The sequence below is a fragment of the Rhinolophus sinicus genome, chromosome 1, assembly GCF_057876585.1.
Source record: "Rhinolophus sinicus isolate RSI-liver-muscle chromosome 1, RSI-T2T, whole genome shotgun sequence".
In the NCBI taxonomy this organism is placed as follows: Eukaryota; Metazoa; Chordata; class Mammalia; order Chiroptera; family Rhinolophidae; genus Rhinolophus; species Rhinolophus sinicus.
This window is the reverse complement of record NC_142501.1, coordinates 76,655,134-76,675,607: the sequence shown is the minus strand read 5'-3', so window position 1 is coordinate 76,675,607 and position 20,474 is coordinate 76,655,134. Positions and strand designations below refer to the sequence as shown.

The window sequence follows — 20,474 nt, the reverse complement described above, 5'->3', positions numbered from 1 at the left end:
TAATTTTTTTGGTGATTAGACCTGTGAGACTGTGAAGGGAGAAAAATATAACTGGGGACAGGTTCTCCATTCTCAAAAGGCAGACTGATTTATAATACCTATAATAAAAAGGAAAATATGGCAAATTTCCTGACAGGGGTATAAATCAAGTATGAAGAAAGCACAGAACCAAAAAAGATTAATTCTAACTAAGAGAATGTGGTAAGGAGTCGATGGATTTTGAAAAGAATGTATAGTATGGTGTAAAGGTCTGGGCTTCAAGGTCAAAGGACCAGAGTTCCTATGTCAGACATGCCATTTACTAGCTGCATCACTGCAGGCAAATTAACGTATCTAGGCCTATCTTCCCTCATCTAATAAACCAGGAAAATAAAATAAAAACCAACAACGTAGCACTTTGTACCAAGACAACACTATGAGCATTTAGCACACATTAATTCATTTAATCCTCACAACTCTGTGTGTATACTAACATCATCCTCATGTTACAAATGAGGAAACTGAGGTACAGAGAGGTTAAGTGGCCTACCCAAGGTCCACACGACTGCACAGCAAGCTGGGGTTGGACATCAGGCGGTCAGGGCTCCAAGTCTCAACCACTATTCTGTGTTGATGAGTTAATGTGAGAGTACTCTATACCCTCCATGAGCACAACCTTATACACATTTCATTGACTCCTTTCATTAATCCTAGCAGGCAATTACTATTATCACACACCTTTACAAATGGGGAAACTGGCTTAGAAAAGATATAAAGGCACAGTTGTCTGGCTATGGGTATGATGGGCTGGAGCACGACACAAGGAGAGGGTGACTGTTTAGAGATATTTTGCAATGATGAAGTGTGGTGGTGATAAAGATGGAAAGAGAAGGGGGGAATGAAAAAGCAAAACGTTAGAGAAAAGCAGAAAGAGCATGAAAAAAAGTATATATCAAAGAAACCCGGGCTCTAGAGGGGTCAGCAAAGTAGCCACCTGACAAATTTGGTTCACCACCTGTCTGTGTAAACAAAAGTTGTATTAAAATACAGCCACACTCAATTATTTATACAGATGGTACCCAAAAAATGTATACCCATTTTAAGAAAGGAAAAAAACTGCACTAAAATTGTAAAACTTGTTGGAACTAAAATCGATCATTCCCAGAAACATCTTTTGAGCGAATGTCATACTACACATTGTTACCATAATTCAATTCAACTTCAAAATGTAATATATAGATAACATCTCTTAAAATGTGTATACATTTTTTGGCAGCCCCAGTATATTCTCTTTGGCTGCTTTTGCTCAACAACAGCCAAATTTAGAGGCTGGAACGGAACTTATCTGGCTTGCAAAGTCCAAAATATTTACCATTTGGCCCCTGAAAGAAAAACTGTGCCAATCCTTGCTCTAGAGAAGCCCTGTCCAAGAGAAATTTCTGTGATGATGGAAATGTTCTCTATCTCCACTGCTCAATAGGGTAGCCACGAGCCACAGGGGGTTGGCTAAATTTAAATTCATTGAAAGTAAATGAAATTTAAAACTTAGTTCCTCAGTCACACTTTTCAAGTGTCCAAAAGCCACATTTGACTAATGTGACTGTGGGACTGAATTTTAAATTTTATTTAATCATCACTAAATCAAATGTAAATGTAACGAGCTACATGTGGCTACCAGCTACCATACTGGATGGTGCAGTAGAAGGAATGTCTTCAAAAAGATGGAGGTGGTCCCCAGAGTCAAATACTAAAGAGGGATCAAATAAGGTAAGGACTTCAACTCAACCCATTAAATGAAGCAACGAGTAGGTACTGATGATCTGGGGGAGAGCGATTTATGTAAAGTGATGAGGATGGAGCCACCTTGCACTGATGCAGGAGTAGTCGGGAGAGGAGAAAATGGAGTACAGACAACATGGCTGAGAAGTTAGGCTATAAAGAGGAGGACATTCTGGCTTTTCTTTAGTTTCTGCAAATCTTTCAATGGTTTTTGTTTTTTTAGTTTTTTTTTAAAGAGAAGGGTGAAAAGTGAAGGTAACTAAGGGCAGAAGGACAGCAAATTGGCAAATTAATGAAAATATTCTTTGTTTTTTCAATGGCAAGGGCAGGTAGGACAAGAACAAACATAATAGGGCAAAGTTCAGGTTGTGTTTTGGAAGTGCAAGTGCATTAGTGCTGCTGAAATAGGGGATGTGTGTTTGGGGTGGATGACAGGAGCTGAGGCAAGACAGCCCAGTGCAGCCTTATCTTAAAACCCTTGAATGCCTGTTAAGGAGAAACCATTAAAGGGATTTGAAAGGGAGAGGGGGTGTGTGTGGGGGGGGTGGGGGGGAGGTGATGCCCTGTTCAGAAATGGATCTCAGGTCAGACTTGAGAGGCAAATGAGGAAATGGAATCAGTTAGGATGGACTGACCAGCCTAGGAAGTCATGGTAAGTAACAAACACGTGGGGAGAGGGGACTGTTGTAGAAACAACTCAAAAGGAACCAGAAGTAGGGGGAAGGGTGGCATCAAAGAAAACTGAGGCTTTCATCATCTTTTGGTGTCAAGGTTATGTCCTCTTTAAGGGAGACCCAGTATAAGGAAAAAAACAACAACCAAAAAACAGTTTTGACATGGGAGAGGGAACTAACATTTTGTTAATCCCCAAGAATGTGCCAGGTTCTGAGTTTAGTAATTGACATACATCAAATCATTTAATCCACACATTATCGCTTGAGGAAGACAATGTTATTTTCCCGTTCTACATATGAGAAACGAGGCTGAGAGACGTCAAGTAACTTCCCGGAATTATAAAGTTAACACGTGGCAAACTGGAACCTAGTGCTTTCTCTCTCCAAGGAAAATGTAATAAATTTCCAATTTTACATGTCTGTGTGCTTATTTGAGTAATTCTCACCCTTTCACTAGACTCTGTTTCTTGTGGGCAGAGAGACTGTGCTAGCTCATTAACAGCACAGAACAAATGTTCAATAATTATTTTTAAATAAATGCCTGCAAGTGTGAATGACTGTGAATTGAAGTAGTAGTCCTCTGACACATTAACACAAATAAGAAAGAGTCTCATAAGGTAACCGCTCAGCAAAAACAATGACTGGCTCAAAACACTACTCTTGCCTTCAAACAGAGAAGGCTTTAAGCATTTTTAAGAGGGCATCATATTGCTTTATTCACACAGTGACATCCCATCTAAATTACAGACACTTGGCCTTGGGCAGTATCAACTGACTGTTCCAGGAAACCCTCCAAATTGGGTAACTGCTTACTTGGGGCAGCATAATAACCTTATGGTAATTTAACCGCCAGGGACATTGTTTTTGAGAAAGTACTTGGGAAGCACACCTCTCTATAGGACAGTTACTTTAACAGAGAAACCTACCACAAAGAGAGAGGCATCCTTTAGCCCTACGGATCCTTCATACAAAGATATGTACACTCCGAACCTGGCCCCATCCCACTAGCTCTGGCCACAGATTGCCCCATCTGGACATGAAAGAATAGCCCAGACAGCTGCACCCCCGCCAGGTCATCTCGGATTAAAAGCTACTGAATTGCCAATGGTGAGACATGCAGCCAACAGGAAAAAGAATAGAAAGAAAGACTTGCAAGAAATCAATACCTGTTATCTGAACTGGACCCACTGTCAATGAAAAGAAAAGGCATAAATGAACCATCTTAAAGGTCCTCAGGGTGTGAGTCATGCCTGGCAGTTACTTTCAAAGCAGAGGGTGAGGACACCGTTTGATCTCATTTGTTTTATTTTTCTTCTAGGGGAAAAGCAGGAAAAAACAGAGAGTGGAAGCAAAAGGATTTGGTGTAATATCAAAAAAATGAGAAGATGAAATTAGAATTCAGTAAATTAATACTAAAGGTCAATGTAAAAGAGAAGATCCAAACACATTTACATTTCAAAGCATACCTTTATTAAAATTTCAATATAATCCTAAATAAAGAGAAACTTAAAAGTACACGTTAAAGGAAAGAAAACTCCATTCGTCAGCTCTTTTCAAGAGAGCACTTAGGACCCTGAGGAGCAATGGCCCTCAATCAACCAACTCAGAAATAAGGCATAATGAGCTCATAAAGAACCGAACTCCAAACCAGAGCAGGTTCCTAGAAAACCAGACCCACAGAGCCAGATGCCCACAGAGACACCAAGCAGGGAACCCCAGAAACCTCAAAACTATCCAGAGAACCAGGAGGGGGCAGACGAGGAGGCACACGCTCCCAAGTCATCTGCTATTTGTTGGAAAAAACAGAGGACGCCTGTCAGCATTTAATCCTGATGATATAACAATGAAGCGACCAAGAAAGAATAAAAAGGGAGAGAGGGAGAAAGGAGAAGAAAAGAGCCGCCCCAGTACCAAGCAGGGGAGGAAGAAGCTTATTTTGTTGACATAGTGTTATCTTACCCTGGTTAAGGAGACATAGGAAGAAGGAAGGGGAGAAAGAGGTAAGGATTGAAACCAATGTGCTCTAAACCTGAGGACTTCAGGACTGCATATTTTTCTATTTTCATATAACATCATTATCTTAGCTACCCATTTCTTTGTCTTGAAGGCTATAACACATGCAGAATGAAACACTGCAATGTTCTGATGAAACTTTCTACTACAGCTGAGGCTCCCAGAAGGCAGACACTATGTTCGTTAATTCCTTCTGCACAACACTTAGCTTGTGTCCACAGAGAGATGTTTAATACAAGCTCTTATTAAAGAGGAGGAATACGATCAATCATTTTGGAATGTCTAAGAAGAACTTTTTCTTCCCATTGAGCCTTTTAAATCCTTCTGAGATTATTTCTACAAAGACTACATAATTGGGAGAGATACACAGGGAGCGTCAATTTTGTTTATTGCTTCAAATAAAAAGATCTGAAGCAAATGGGACATGATGTTAGATTTTACAGAGCCCCCGTGTTCACGGTCCACTAAATTATTACCTTTAATTATTCTCTAAATATTTCATAAAGAAAAAGGCTGTGGGTACTTAATCACAATATTTATTAATCTTTTTGGAGAAAAAATTTTGACAATACACATCAGAAAGTCTATAAATTCCCTTTGACCCAGAAATCTAAGCATTTTTTGGCACTCCTGTATACCTAATATACCATGATATATACTGAGACTATATTTAGAGATTAAACAACAGCTGATTTTCCACCTATTATGGGTTTCCTAAGTTTATCTAATTAAAATTTAAAGTAATACTGCTTCTTCATGGAAAAAGAAGTGAACCTAAATTTCAGTCAGAATTATTGGGAAAAAAAAAAAGCGAACCTAAATTATTCAATCAGAATAAAGAAATGTCAGTGAAGAGTAATTCAAACCTAGGTCTCAAACCTAGGCCTTATGATTATAAAGCCTCTACTCTTTTAATTAAATTACACTGTGTATCATCCAACTTCCCCCCTTCACCTCACCAAAACAACCTTACACACAGACATATTTACAAAGATAAATGTAACTTAATAACCAGATACCATTGAGCATAACCCTAAATGTTAAACAAAGTAAACAAAAGTTTTATTATGCCTTTTTCCTAGCTTTATCCTCAAAATAATATGATCACAATGTCACAATCTACACTGCTCTTTTTGCCAGTCCCCCTACTATCTACACATCACATTCATCAGTAAACAATTTTCCATTAAAATTTGATAATTTGAAACTGAATACAGTGCAGCTTGCTCAATCAAACAAGAGTTCATTATCTAGCTAACATGACCAAGCCCATTAGTGCCCTTTGTTCTTTTTTGTTGTTGTTGTTACTTGTCTTTTCCTCACCTACCTGTGTGTTAGCACCTCTAGCATAAAATGAGAGGCTGCACAAAGGGATATTATTTAAATTGGTTGATTCTATTATCTATTAAAGGATTCATTAGTTAGAAAAAAACAGCCATTGTTCACCAAAATATGAGGCTGTGTGCTCTAGTCATTCACACCTCAACAGTCAAAAGCAATTCCGTGTAGAGTTGGCTGTAAAATAAAACATTTTTTATTATCCATATATTCAGAAAATTATAACTAAATAGTCCACATCACTCGTGATTACTCTTCTTTTATTAAATGGGAAAATGAAAGCTATCTTATTACAAGCCAAAACACTTTTTTCCTTTGAAGTGTGACATTGTTCTTCAAAGCTATACACCAGCACACACTAGACTCTCGTTCAGTACCTGGATTAGTGCCCGGCTAATAGAAGACATTCAATAAACCCTTGATGAATGAACAAGAGAAAGAAGGAAAGAAGAGTGAAGGAACAAATGAGTTCATGAAGGAATAAGTTCTAGCGCCAAAAATACTTGACTTTTATAAATAAAACAGACTAACAAACACATATGTGTGTGTGCATGTATATATATGTGTGTGTGTATTTTAAGAAAGAAAAACTGAATTAATATTGTAATACTCAATACATACCAATAAGAAAAGATGAATGCAAGTCATGTTTGGCTTCTGCAATTACAAGAGGTGTTCAAAGTGGTTACCATCAGTGTAATTTTAATACAGTTTTTCCTTCTTAAGATGTGTATACAATTTTTTGCACCCTCTATATATACCAGGGGTGCCAAAAAAATGTATATAAGTGGACACTTTGGTCAATGTTGCTCAAGCAGTAGTTCGCTGTAATGAGAAGTGTCTGGATGCTGATGGTAACCACTTTGAGCACCTCTTATAATTGCAGAAGTCAAACATGACTTGTATTCATCTTTTGTTATCTGTATTTATTGAGCATTACAATTTTAATAGTTTTTTTTTTCTTTCTTAAAATGTGTATACATTTTTTAGCACCCTCTGTATAAATATCGCTTGTTTTTAAATATGTAACACTGGTATTATGAGGATAAAATAGGATTAATTAGAGAGGAAATATGACACAGTGAGAAGCTGATACATTCTAAAGTCTAACAGATCTAGTTTTTCATCACAGATCTACCATCTGCATGACAAGTGAACATAAGCAAGTTATTTATCCTTCGCTAAATTCTTCTTTAAGAATGTACATTCTTGAGAAGTTAAAGAACTATGGTAAGGGATATTATTATAGTTATTATTACTGTGATAATATATTTTGTATACTGTAACACACACTCACAAACACACATACACAGAAATGTACACATATAGAGTAAAATTATCTTTTAGGATTTAAGAGATTTTAATTCAAGAGTGTTATAATTTCCATCAAATACAATCTTTGAAATAGCTAGATATTTAATAAGAAAAAGTAAACCTTCCTAATTAAAGGCATTTGTTTACTAATTACATATTTTTAAATTAATCCTTTTATAAATTAAGATAAAATTTAATCAAATTAGATCTACTAAGCCTGTAATTACAAATCATATTTCAAACATCTCTTGAAATATTCAGGTAAATAATGAGATGTTTATAGTAGAAATATATAGGAGACCTTGAGCAGTCCGGACCCAACAATTGAAAATCAGCTTCATATTTTTTCTAAAATTCAAGCTTTTAACAGATTAAGATGAGCTTTTACTTTAAGTAGCATAAATATTAAGATTCTTATCATCATTTGAGGCAGTGGTACTACAAATGTGGCCTAAAGGAAATATTTTTTATGTTATCTGGTGGCTATCTCTTTTTCTTCTATTGAGGTATAATTTCCATTTAACATTATATTAGTTTCAGGTGAACAACATAATGATTCAATATTTGTAAACACTGTGAAATGATCACCACTATAAGTCTAGTTACCATCCATCACTATACACAGTTACAAACTTTTTTTCTTGTGATGAAGACTTTTAAAATTTTCTTTCTCAGCAACATTCAAATATGCAATACAGTATTATTCACTATAGTCACCATGCTGTACGTTACATTCCTATGACTTATTTATTTAATAACAAAGTTTGTACCTTTTGAGCCCCTTCACCCAATTCATACCTCTCCACACTCTTCTTCCCCTCTGGCAATCACCAATCAGCTCTCTATATCTATGAACTTAGTTTTTTGTTTCATTTTGGCTTTTTGTTTTATTTGTCAGATTCCACATATAAGTGAACATATAGTAGCTGTCTTACTTTTATCACTGCTAATAGGTGACTTTTATTTTGTTAATAACTTTAACGTATTTGGTTAACACATTTATTAAAAAATGACCACCTTGGTTAACACATTTATTAAAAAATGACCACCATAATATTGATCCAACCCTTAAATCTGAAATTCTTGGAATCTGATTAGGTGCCAGAGAGAGACTACTTTTCTAGTCCACACTCACATGGGTACTCGGTCTGTACAACATAAGTATTTCCCTCGCATCATGTTTCCCTCAAAATAATATCTAGCCAGACCATCAGCTCTAAAGAGTCTTTTAGAGCAAAAATTAATATAAGACCGGTATTTTATGTTATGTCATGTCATGTCATGTCATGTCACATTAGACCGGGTCTTATACTAATTTTTGCTCCAAAAGATGCATTAGAGCTGATGGTCCGGCTAGGTTTTATTTTCGGGGAAACACGATAACATGTCTTTGGCTTGATGACTCGAAACTCCTGCTCCTTGTAAAACACTCTCTACTACAACTTCAAGATAAAAGAGGAGCAAAGGAGCCAACTGCCTCACAGTGAAATTTAGACCCATCAAGACAAGAGAATCTCAACTCTTTGATGTCTTGATAGAAAATTCACTGGGTCGTTTGGGTTCTGGTGGGATGGATAATTCAGGTAATATCTCCTGCAATTTATGTAGGAACCTAGATTTAGGAGATGGCTTACAGAGGTTATTCTGCGTTTGGTGAAGTTTTAAAATCAGTTCAATTGATATACACAAGGTAATGTTATGTGCATTCCAACATGAAGATACCAAAGGTGACTGAGACTTGAATGATGCCTTTCTATTACCTAGTCATGATTTGTTAAATTACTGGTAAAAGAAAAGTATTATTGGAGTGTAAGCTTATACAGTGGTTGCATAGTGACAAAGTGGAGATACCGTAAGTACTGAGCATTCTTTGCCAAACTAGCTTAATGGGAAATATGATTCAAGGTGATGTGCTTTTTAGATAAGAACCATGTGTCAAGAAGACATGAGCAAGTTGACTCTGGGAAAAAAGTGAAGACTTATAGTCCTCTAAAATGAGAAGCAAGTGGAACATAGACAACAAATGAGGAGAAGGAAAGTTACGTCTCTGATTAAAGATTTTTAGAATTCTAACACGGTTCTCATTCTCCTGTACCCTCTATGTCCTGACATCTGAACAGTCAGATGACAACCCAACAGAAGTTAAAAGTGTAGTTACAACTCATTACAGAAATTAAGCTCTACAGTGCGACCCAACTGAATTGAAAAATTAAGTCCACCATTATTTGACAAGCCACTTACTGAGCATCAGAGAGCATACATATTCTTAGCATAGGGCCTCACCCAGAGCAAGTACTTAATAATTAATAACTACTGTTGTCATTGCCATGGATATTATTATTGTTGCTGTTGTTGTCGTTATTGAGAGACAATTCATCAGCTTTAAAGAAAGGAATAGCTCAGTCCTGAGCTAGAGAGTAATCACATGTGGGTTTCCTTCTCAGTCCATTACAGACTCTGCAAATATCCCAAGTCTTATTGTGCCTGATGCCCTTAAACACTCAAAGCACTGAACGTTTTAGATTATTTGTTCCCCAAAGTTTGGCAACATCTATGCAATAACATAGGTAAGTGAAAGAACCCACACCTCATTGCTCTTACAGTGGATTTCAAAAATGAGATATTCATATTCGAACTAAGAAAGCTATAGGCTATATGATTCCTAAGAAACTCATCTCTGCAACTTAACACATGCCATTTATCAAGGTCTGTCCACCTGCACTAGGATCAAGATGAAAAGCAATGAAAGAAAAACAGGAAAGAATACTATACACGAATGCATACCAAAGTAAATAAAATCAACAACTTCCATAATTACAAACATACAGTAAGTCCTAATATTTTCTGTTACTGAGATGCTGGAGGAAAGGAAATTTTTCAAGTATTTATAATTAGATGAATTAATTAGCATACTGATCACCATGTTCTAATAACAAAAATATTAAAGCATACTCCAAGCAATGAATAATGTGGTCATTATAGTTTCCTTAAGCCAGAAAACCAACATAGCATTTTTATAAGAGAAGATTAATATTGCTTTCTATTGTCCAGGAAACATGTCTAAAGTAGGTAATAATTAATATAAAGCCTCCCTCCGCCCACCTTTGGGACTATTGTACATACTTCAAATATTTTATGTATAAAATATTATTTATTTTTTTCAAAAGCATCAATCCATTGTTCCATATCTAATATAGATATTTTCCAAATGTTTCTGTGATGAAGAGCCAGATTTCTAAAGTTACTTTTAGTAGTTTCAGTGGAGAAGGAGGTAAGAAAAGAAAGAAAAACTAAAATTAACTGAGACTATTACAGAAACAATACAATGTAGCATTTATTTAGCTAGAGTATAGATGTTAAATTCGGACTGCCTGCATTTTAGAAGTTTACCCAAGTTTCTTAAACTCTCTGTATCTCCATTTCCACACGCATTAACTGAGAAGAAAAGCTGACCTTACCTCACAGGGTTGTTATAAATATTAAATAAATTAAAGGCCTTAGTGTGGTACCTGGCTCATAGGATGGATACAAATAAAGTTTAGCCATTTTTACTACATGCTGGACACTACTTTGTACATCAGCAAACGTAATCATTTCAACAATTCTATCAAGTTATTATTCTTTTCTTCTCAATCAATAAAGATGGGCTGGAGTCACTCCAATAATAACCGCAAACTCTCAGTAACTCGAGAAAATAAATGTTTATTTTTCTCTTCTGCAACTTCACTGTGGATTCAAGTCGACTCCCCAAAGACTGTCATCTAAGCATCTTTGTCGGGCAATCCAGATACTTCTGTCCTACGTGTGCCTTCACAATGGCTGTGACAGACTAGAGAGCACGAGGGATTGAAGCACTAGCAACTCAGAGCTTCCCCTTGGAGTGATGTGCCTTACTCCTCATACTCATCAGCCAACGCTAATCACATAAATAACCATGCGTCATGTGAGCACATCCGATCCTCCTGTGTGGTCTGAAGCAGAGGAGAACAGAGATTGGTGAACAATACCCACCACAGTCTGCATTTTATAATTCCCTCAGTTTATAATTATTTGGGGAGAGGTATTGTTCAGAGTAGAGCCAAGATTTTAACCCAAAAATCAGTTTTCTCCATAAAGAATGATCCTTGACATTTTTTCCCCCTCCTACCCACCAAAATAGGGCAGCTGACAAATTCCCATTTGGTAATAGTGGCAAACTTCATTCAGCCATGATTAAGGGGGGAGAGCTGGGAAGAAGGCAAAATCAGGGCATTTGTGGTTTTGAAAAGCACTTAACTCTCAGTTGAAAAATCAATACAGCGCTATAAAAAATAAGAAAAAATGTAGAGAGAAAGCGAAGTGAGATTAGTGCAAAAGTAAAGTAGACTTTTCTAAGCTTCAATGCTTCTGTTTATGGTTATTTAACAAATAGTCAGTAATATTGATTTTATGTCTCTTTCGCTACTAAATTTTTTATCATTCTATCATACTAATTATATATACACACATATATATATATATATATATATATATATATATATATATATACATATCATGTCTATAGCAGATACTGAGCATTCTTTCTTTTTTCTTAATCTTCCCAAATTTATTTTACTTAACTGATGCATCCACTTAAGAGAGAAATCTTGCAAGATTATACTTGGGAAATGATGTATTCTAACACCGAACCCTAAGGAGAAGTATTCCTATTTGTCCAGAGTTAGCTCTTAAGTCAAAGGCCTGCAGACTTTAGTTGCTTTTCTCTCACTGAGAACAATTCATATTTTAAATCAGTAAAAGTCACTATTTACCTAAAAGTCATAAATTAAACTATATCCCTCTCTAACTTAGTATTTGAAAGAGCTTATTTTTTTAGCTATTCTAAGACTTTCAACTGGAATATTTCAAACTCGAAATTCTTAAACTTCGATTTTCCTAGATACTATACGAATAGTACCTCTCCTCTCTTTGCTCTGTCCCTTACCTCATTTTTGCTAGCCATCATACCAGCTAAAGCAAATATAATTAATACCTTTTGGAACAAGTTCTCTATCCATGCAGTTTAGAGAAAGGATTTCAGTTCCACATTCAGGTGTGCTTCCTAAAACTGTAATTTAAAAGGGTTATTACACTCGCATATATCACCACAAAGATTCCTTAGCGTCCCACACATTTCTCTTGCAAATGTCATACCACAATGGAAAGTAATGCTCTCCCTCATGAAGTTGCTGCTTGTTGCTTATGAAAATGAAAGCTCTTTTTCAGAAGAAGAAAAAGAAAGAAGAAAGAGAAAAGAGAAAAGAAGAAAGAGAAGGAGAAGGACGAAGGAATAATTTAAACCACTAATTTTTTTTTTTTTCCTCAACTAACAGTGTACGGCATGAACAAAGGAAAAGTAAGCCACCTTCCAGAAGACGCTCAGAGTTTGGATTTTCCCTTAGGCCTGGTAGTGGATGGGTTACAGCTGATTGAATTTCCATTGTTCATTGATTGCGGCATCTGTCAGGCCAGGCAATCCATCCCGCTTATGTAATTGCAGCATTCCTGTAGTTCACTCTGTTCCGTTCTGAAGGTTCAGTAGCATGACAGACGGAGAAAATTAGATACAGCACAGCACCAAGCTGCTGACCTTCAGAATATAAAGTAAGGCCCATCTTTTAAAATTAGTCTTTTTGATGATGTTATTTTAAGGAACTGTATTTCTAACAGGCCCTTTTCATGCTGACCATGCACCTTCTTAAAATATTTTTTATAGTTATAAAAAATGGTAATTTAAATTTTAAATATACTTGTACTGTGCACAGTATTAAGAATAAATTCATTTCATTTAATTTGTCAAAAGGGGACAAATTTTTCATCTTCAGATAAAACTCTCATCTTCAAACCAGAAATAAATATAATTATATAAAATCTGAGACATATAAAGCAAATTTCACAAAATCTTAATAAGTTCTTTTTAATTGAATTCCCCAAACATTTTAATGTAGTTGACTAATATTTTGCCAAAGAATCAAAATTCACTAGGGGAGTTAAATTACTTTCTGATGACACAAAATCCATATTATGTTTCCCTTATTTGTTTTCCTTTGAAACTCAGAAAAGTTGCAAGTACAAGATAAAGACCTGTTTTCCCCCTCTGAACCACTTATTGACAGGATGCCTGATAACTCCAGAATAACTGAACAAATATTAATTCTTTCATCCCTTTTCAACTGTCTCCTTATCGTCCCTGTCCAACTCACAATGAAATGTTTAGATCTCTAGCTAGGAACATACAGATCTGCTAAGTAGCTCTTTATTCCTTCTTTTACTTTTCCATCCCATGTCTTCCATGAACTTCTAGTATCTAAAGGAAAAAACATATGAAGCCACACAAAGTTCAACTTGCAAAAATAGGGAGTCCTGTTAATGAGGAATAGGTTTCAAATAAGCAAAATTCCCTTTATTCTTGTTTCACAGATTTCTTCACTTCTGCCTTTAAACATAGGTTTCTCCTAAAGGGAATGGAGGGGAAAGTAAAGAGAGGGAGGACTATCCTTCAGGTAACCCAGGTACCTCCACAGGCTGTCATCCTGTCTCCCCATCCTATCACTGTCCAGTATCTCCACGGGATGTGTTTGCCTACCACCAGTTCACGCTGTAAAACACTGATCCAGCTTTGGCCTTCAGCGCTGCGTTGACATCGCATTATTAAAAGTCACTGAGGATGCCTGAGTCAAAACTCATCTTTCAATCCTCAAGAGCCTCAAAACTAGAGCCCCTTAACCTCTACTGACTTTCCCTATTTCTCTCTCTTCTCTCCCTCATACTCCATGACACTAAAATAGCCTATTCTTCCTTCTCCTACTTCTTTGAACAAGTCTCAACCATTCTCACTATCTTTCTCCTCTGTCTTCAAAGTTCAGTTCTTAGTATTTTTCTCTTCCCTTCTGATTCTCTTTCTCTCCCTCCCTCGTCCTCTCCCCTCACCCCCTACTCAACATTCACCAGGCCTTAACTCTCACCTCTTTGTAATATACAGTCAAATCTGTAATTCTACATCGTCCTTTCACATTTTTCAACCCATTATCTTTAATTCCACAACCAATTCCTCCACTTGGACATTTGACTCATATTCTTGCTGTCATCGTAACCTTTCTTCCCTGCATCCCATAGCCAGGCAGTCACGAGGCCTAATTTAGCCTGGGACAGCAGCTACTCAGGTCCAGTCAAGTGTTGCCATGCAAGAATGCTGACCCATTGCTCACAGATAGTCTGCTTTTTTTCAAGAGAAGCCCCAAAACTGAATTGTTAAAGAAAATGTAGATTTTAGATGAAATCGTCCAATGTTTAAAGACTGACAACTAATTTCAAAACAAACAAACAAACAAAAACACCCAACACCTGAGTCAAACAAAACCTATCTGCAAGCTTACAGTCAGATTGTGACTTATAGCCTGAGAAGTGAATGCAAACGTCTTAGCTTGTGATTTCAAGCCTTCTAAAACCATCCAGAAACTACCTTCTAAATTCCAGTACTCGTAACTCGAAATAACCACCATACACTAACTGGTTTACTAAACTATCCTCCTCCAAGCACGCTTGGTTCTTTCTTACCTCTGTGCCTTTGTCATAACTTTTACCCACACAAAAATGTTTTCCTTTCTCTCTAAGTCCTACTTTATGATACAGTGCAAATGCTACCATTTCTCTGAAAACTTCCTGGACCATATTACCTTATGGGAATATCTCTCCCATAGTCCAAAGACATTAATGCCTTGTACTGCAGGTCCATCACAGTCCTAGACATTTTATAAGCTCCCCACCCCATAGAATCCTAAGAAATTGATACTGTCACTATTCTCATTGTACAAATGAGAACATTGAGGATTGCCCACGGTAAGTGGCAGAGCTCGGGTCACACTCAAACCTGTCTTGTTCTGGTGCAAAAAGAAGAGTAGGAAAATCATGTTTTGATCATCCATTATATGACATGTGTTATGGGCCAGGAAAAATTTTTTAAATCCTTAACTTGACTCCTAAGACCATTCACCATTCACCTAAGACCCTTCTTTCATGCCTTCATAATTTCCCTGTCATTCCTTAAGCCCCAGCCTTTCTAGCCTTCTTTCAGTTTTGAGAATTTGCTCATCTACTTCATACCTCAAGCCCTTTGCAAAAGTGGTTTTCATTGCCTGGAATGTTCCTCCCCACTTCTCACATTTAATCCCTGTTCATTGGGATCTCAGTTTAAACACTTCCTCAACCTTCTAAAGAAAACTAAATCCCCCGTTAACTATTGTATTTCATAGCACCTACTACAACGTTAAATAAATGATTTGGTAATAATTTATTTAATGAGTGTCTGCCCTGCTGCTGTGTGGTGACTTCCTTTACTATCTCTTTCATCATTTTTTTTTTTCTGTACTATACATCCAATGAGTAAATGATGGATGTCTTTAACTCTTATTAGCCATTTTAAGACTTGGAGAGATCAAACAACCTTTATCTCATAGCTAATAAGTAACTGAGATTTTGCACATTGAAAAACTACACTATTTCCATTATAGAAATGTTAACCGAGCTGAAATCATTTTCTAATAATCTGCATTTAGTTGGACTCTTTTCCTTTCCAACTTATAGTCACTGTTAATACATATTAGATTGTAAATCAAACAGTGCATGAGTCTTATCATTGAGTGTTGTTTAAGTAAAAATAAATCAAAATGAGATTGCAGAGCTTCCACAGAAAGGGGTAAACTGATGGCTTAGCAGAAGAATCAATGCAATGGGTAATGCAAAAGTCTAGTGCCTAATCCTTCAGAGTGGCAGCTGGATTCCAATTTCAGAATAGGCAGTAGGATGTCTAATTCATCAGGAGAAAAGAATCAAAACATTCATTCTGTTGTTCTAGGATTAGCAAAATTACTAGGAGCTCTAATTACTTCACCTTTCATTGCAGTTCTCCCCTGAAGTCTCTATAATAGACTTTATTGCCCCAAAAGTTGGGTGTCAACAATGTGAATTAACCACCAAACTGTGAGGAAAGGTGTTTCTTCACAATTCCTAAAGCATCTACATGTAATTGTGATTTGTATTTCAAAGCTCTCAGAGATTATGGTAGTAGAAATGTATTTTGTAGGCTAGTCATGACAATGGAAAGTCCCTTCAGTGTATCATCCTTAAAGATTTCTATTCCATGTTCATACTGCGGCATATGTAAACCACTACTGAGTAATCTATGCCATTGTGAAGGCTGATATGCATTACTCTTTATGTGTTGGGGCTTTGATAGGCCTATAGATTCCAAGGGGAGTTGACTTTCAGGGAAAACAGACAAGCTTATAATGAAGGAGAAATCCTCTTGCCTCTGGCTTCTCAAAGGGCATCAGAGATCTTGACTACCTGTATGTCAGCTCCTTCTAGGAAAAAACAACTAGCTATAGCAAACCCTCCTCACTTTACTTAAGGATTTGGTTGTCAACATCTCCCTTCCCCAGATCCCACTTCAAAGAAAATAAGCAAATGTCCTCTACTTCAGACTGTGCCTGTACTGACTTACCACTCCCAAAGACATACAGAAGCAAAAAAATGTGAAACCTATGTATCCTGTTATTGGACTATCATTTTTTAAAATCATTAATGTCAGCTCTGCCTTAAACCCTAGGGTTATGAAGACCAAAAAAAAAAAACAACAAAAAAAAAAACTGCCCTGACCTTGAGTTTAGCTTTGTAGAAAACTGTTAACCAATGAGGAATATCTGCAAACAGGTGTCCAACACAGTAATGGATTCAGATTGAAACTACTTATAAATGAAATTTAAGATTAGATACATGACCTGTTACCTCTACTTTCCTCCCCAACTCTGCTCTGCCAACTAAACTATAGTAAGATTGCGTCACACTGCTATAATAAATACTAACTCAAAGACTTATCTCTTACTTACTTTCACTTCTTGGGCTGCTATAAAACAGGCCTCGAGATTCCAAGAGTGCAAAGATGAAGAATTCAGGTTGACTGAATTCTTTAGCTCAATTTTTTTCAGTAGCATTGGACAGACTGTTAGTAGTGTTTGAATGTCAGTGATCTACGGTGTACTGAAGTTTTGAGAATACAAGGGCTGTTTGGCAAAAATTCTCATTAAGAACATTTTATACACATACTTTAGAAAATTTAGGCAAGCAACTAGAGACTAAAAAGAAAAAACAAGTTAAGAGAGAAAATCTCCAGGTCTTAAATGTCTGCTTGATGGACACTTTGACTTCCACATTCTCTGGACTCTCCTGGGCCCCTGTGAACCCCAACTAACCCTTTAGAAATCTGTCCTTTCTTTCCCATTGCCACTGCCACTGCCTTATGTTTGGACCTCATTGGCGTTTACTTGAAACATCCCAGTGAATTTTTAATTTAGTTCTTTGCACACTGTTTTGTGGGAGGGATGCTCATATAAATAGTCTCAGTACCACACTTTAATGACAGATATGTGGACACAGAATTTTGAGAACATATTCTTAGGAAAGGCAACAATCTCTGTGCTTTCATCTGAGAAACACGAGAGGGATAGCTATTCTTCCTCTAACATGTATAGGGGCTAGTTTATTCAAGACATGGTCTTCATCCTTTATTCAGTTAATCCTCATATTATTTCCACACTTACATATGAGGAAACTGAAAACACGGAGATATTAAGTGACGTGCCTGTGAACACCCAGCCTGTGATAGCCAGGACTCAAACCCTGGTTTCTGGTTCCAGAGACCATGCTCTCAATCATGACTCCCAAAAAGCAAGAGTCATATATTACTCATTGGTGTATATCTAGTGTTTGGGTCCCATTGCCCGGCTTAGAAAAGAGGGTGAGTCAAACACTACTGAAAAAAAATGAACTGAAAGAGGAAAGGCGCTCAGCTTCTAAAAGGAAAACATGGAAATATTTCCAAACAGGAGAAGACAGGGCATGGTGACCACACAGAACAACAGGCTCCGGTCAACTTGCTCTTCTCCATTCCAGGGTCCCTGCCCACAACAAGTGACATTTGTCAGTAGCAAACCTGACCGTGTCATTCCCCCATCTCACTGCTGGGAATGTGGAAATGGAAAACCTTACTGCAGTGTTTCCTAAACTTTTACAGGAAACATCTCTTCCTAATAGCTGGCAAATGAGAGGAACCACACTCATAAAAGGCCTAGGCACACAGCCCAAAAAGTAGCCACAACCCTGAGTTCTCAAAGACTGTGCCTCACCCTTAGTATGCTAGCAAATTTGGCGTTTATTCTACAATGTATCTCCGTTTGTTGTAATACAAAAATAATGTTTATAACTACTTAGAATTGCAACTCTAGGAGAAAGTATTTCTACCATGATTTCTAGCACCACCTGGTTTCTATGTGCATTCTTTCTGGGAAGCCCCATGCTGCAGCTTCATATAAAAAACAGGGCTATGGATCTAATCCAAGCTTCTTAGCAGGACAAATAAAACTGTTCTGGACCCAGCCCCTGACTCACCAGCCCCTCTCCCACCTCTCCATCTAACACAATCATTCACAACTGAGACAGGTGAATTAGTATGTTGCTAGGTAGACAGGGAGGTCCTGGATGGAATAAACAAAACTCCAGGTTCTGGAATGTCTCCTTGACTCCAGGACAGACACAGGAGAATATGCCTTGAGGTTAATAAATTATCTCAAATACCTTTTGGCCAGATAAAGGAGCAGATCTGACAGATAGGGATGGGTTATTTGTTAATCCCTTCAGGATGGGCAAACAGAACAAACCTGATAGACAAATTCCATTAGAAGGCTCCAGGCCCCTTGCCCAAGCAAGAAGAGAAGGTATAAAAGTAAGAACTTTTGCCTCAGTCACTGGGCTTCCCAGTTTCGGGTCCCCCTCCCACTCGGAAGCTGCAACATCTTCTCCTGCTTTTAATAAACTCGCTTCTTTTACAAGTCTTTGCCTCTCCAGAGTCCCTGTTTCCATTCTTCGGTCTCACGAGACAGGATCCCGGCCTACACCCAGAAATTGCCGGCAGATCCTACCTTACAACCACAGTCACAATCAAATTTCAACCTGTTTTCCGGCTGCTGGTGTGTATTAGGTCCTTGTCAACTTTGAGAAGACATACCTACCCTTCCTTCCAAACCCTACCTAGGTGTGGATTTATTGAAGTCTTTCCTCTGCCCTCTTCTTCCCCACAGTGTGTGGCTACTTAGCAATACGCCCCTAGTTGAATACACTGCTTGCATTAGTTTACACGGCTGTCTCCCGTGTTCCCCTGTGCTGTCCCTGGCGACAGGCCCTCGTTTTGGTTGGCTTAACACCCCCCAGTACCAATCAGAGCCCTGCCATACAAGTAAATCTCTGTCTATAGGAAACTGAGCTCACAATAGATAACTGAATCCCTCGAGAGGCGGCAAAAGAACTATGATATTGACATGAAACACAAATTGAAAGATCTGAGTACATCTGTCGTCTCGATTTTCTTTCCTAATAGAACGCCAGGTTCCCAGTGCGGGAGACGTTGAGCTGAGAGATCCGGGCGGCGAAGGAGTCACTCACCAGCTAGTGGAAGGGTGTCTGTTTTCTAGCGTTTTGGTCCAGGGTTTGTACCAGCTGATCTGCTCCGCGGCTTTGCCCCAGAACCTCTCGGGGTCGGCCACCGAAGCCGCGAAGTGGGTCTTGTACTCGCCGCCACCGCCGCTCGAGGACAGAGCGCGGCAGCCCCGGCCCCCTAGAGCGCCCCGCGGGCCAGGGGACACGTAAGCCCTGCGGGCCGAACCGGCTCCCCGGGCTGGAGAGGACCCGGGCAGGGGTCCCCCGAGTCCTCCGGCGCCGGTGACTTTGCGACATTGCAGCCAAGACGGCTTCATCACCACTAGCTGACCCCTCGCAGGCTGCGCGACCTGCAGTCCCCGAGTGGACTTCTCAGGCGACAACTGGGGCGCTCGCAACTCCCCAGGGCAGGAGGGGAGCAGGCGGGAGGCGGGGTCAAATCCGACGTTTGCCTGGAGCCATGGAGTTTGGAAGTCACACTAGAGTTGCTGGGAAAAACCGACCTGGAGCAGCGGGAGAAGCAACAGGCTGGAGTGGGGAGCCGGGCGCCCCAGCGCGGGTGACCGCGACCACCCCCAAGAAATCGAACCCTGCCGGGCATTGCCCACCCTGCGCGTCCCAGGAAAAGCCCTCAATCTGCCGAACGCCCTGCCTTCACTGACACACAAGTACCCCTAGGATGAGGCCCACGGACCCAAATCATTCTGTTTTCAAGCAAACAAGTTGTGCGCAGCTTCCCTGGGTGAATCTTCGGAGAGCGAACTGGAGGAGGTGGCAGCGCCTGTGGCCTGCCGCGGAAACAAGTCCCCCCGGGCTTTGCAGCGAGGTCCCTGAAGTGTTCGTTTTATTTACGTATTTTTAAAACTCAGC

At 38.6% G+C, this 20,474-nt stretch overlaps 1 protein-coding gene across 1 annotated transcript in view; it reads right to left on the bottom strand.

The window, feature by feature from the left end:
• The window catches only part of ACSS3 (acyl-CoA synthetase short chain family member 3), a 140,746-nt gene extending 120,710 nt beyond the window's left edge, over nt 1-20,036 (bottom strand). The window contains exon 1 of the mRNA XM_019751290.3: nt 19,611-20,036. Within this exon, the coding sequence (XP_019606849.1) occupies nt 19,611-19,921 (311 nt within the window). The 5' untranslated portion in view covers nt 19,922-20,036. The remainder of the gene's footprint in view (nt 1-19,610) is intronic.
• Nucleotides 20,037-20,474: the final 438 nt, after the last annotated feature.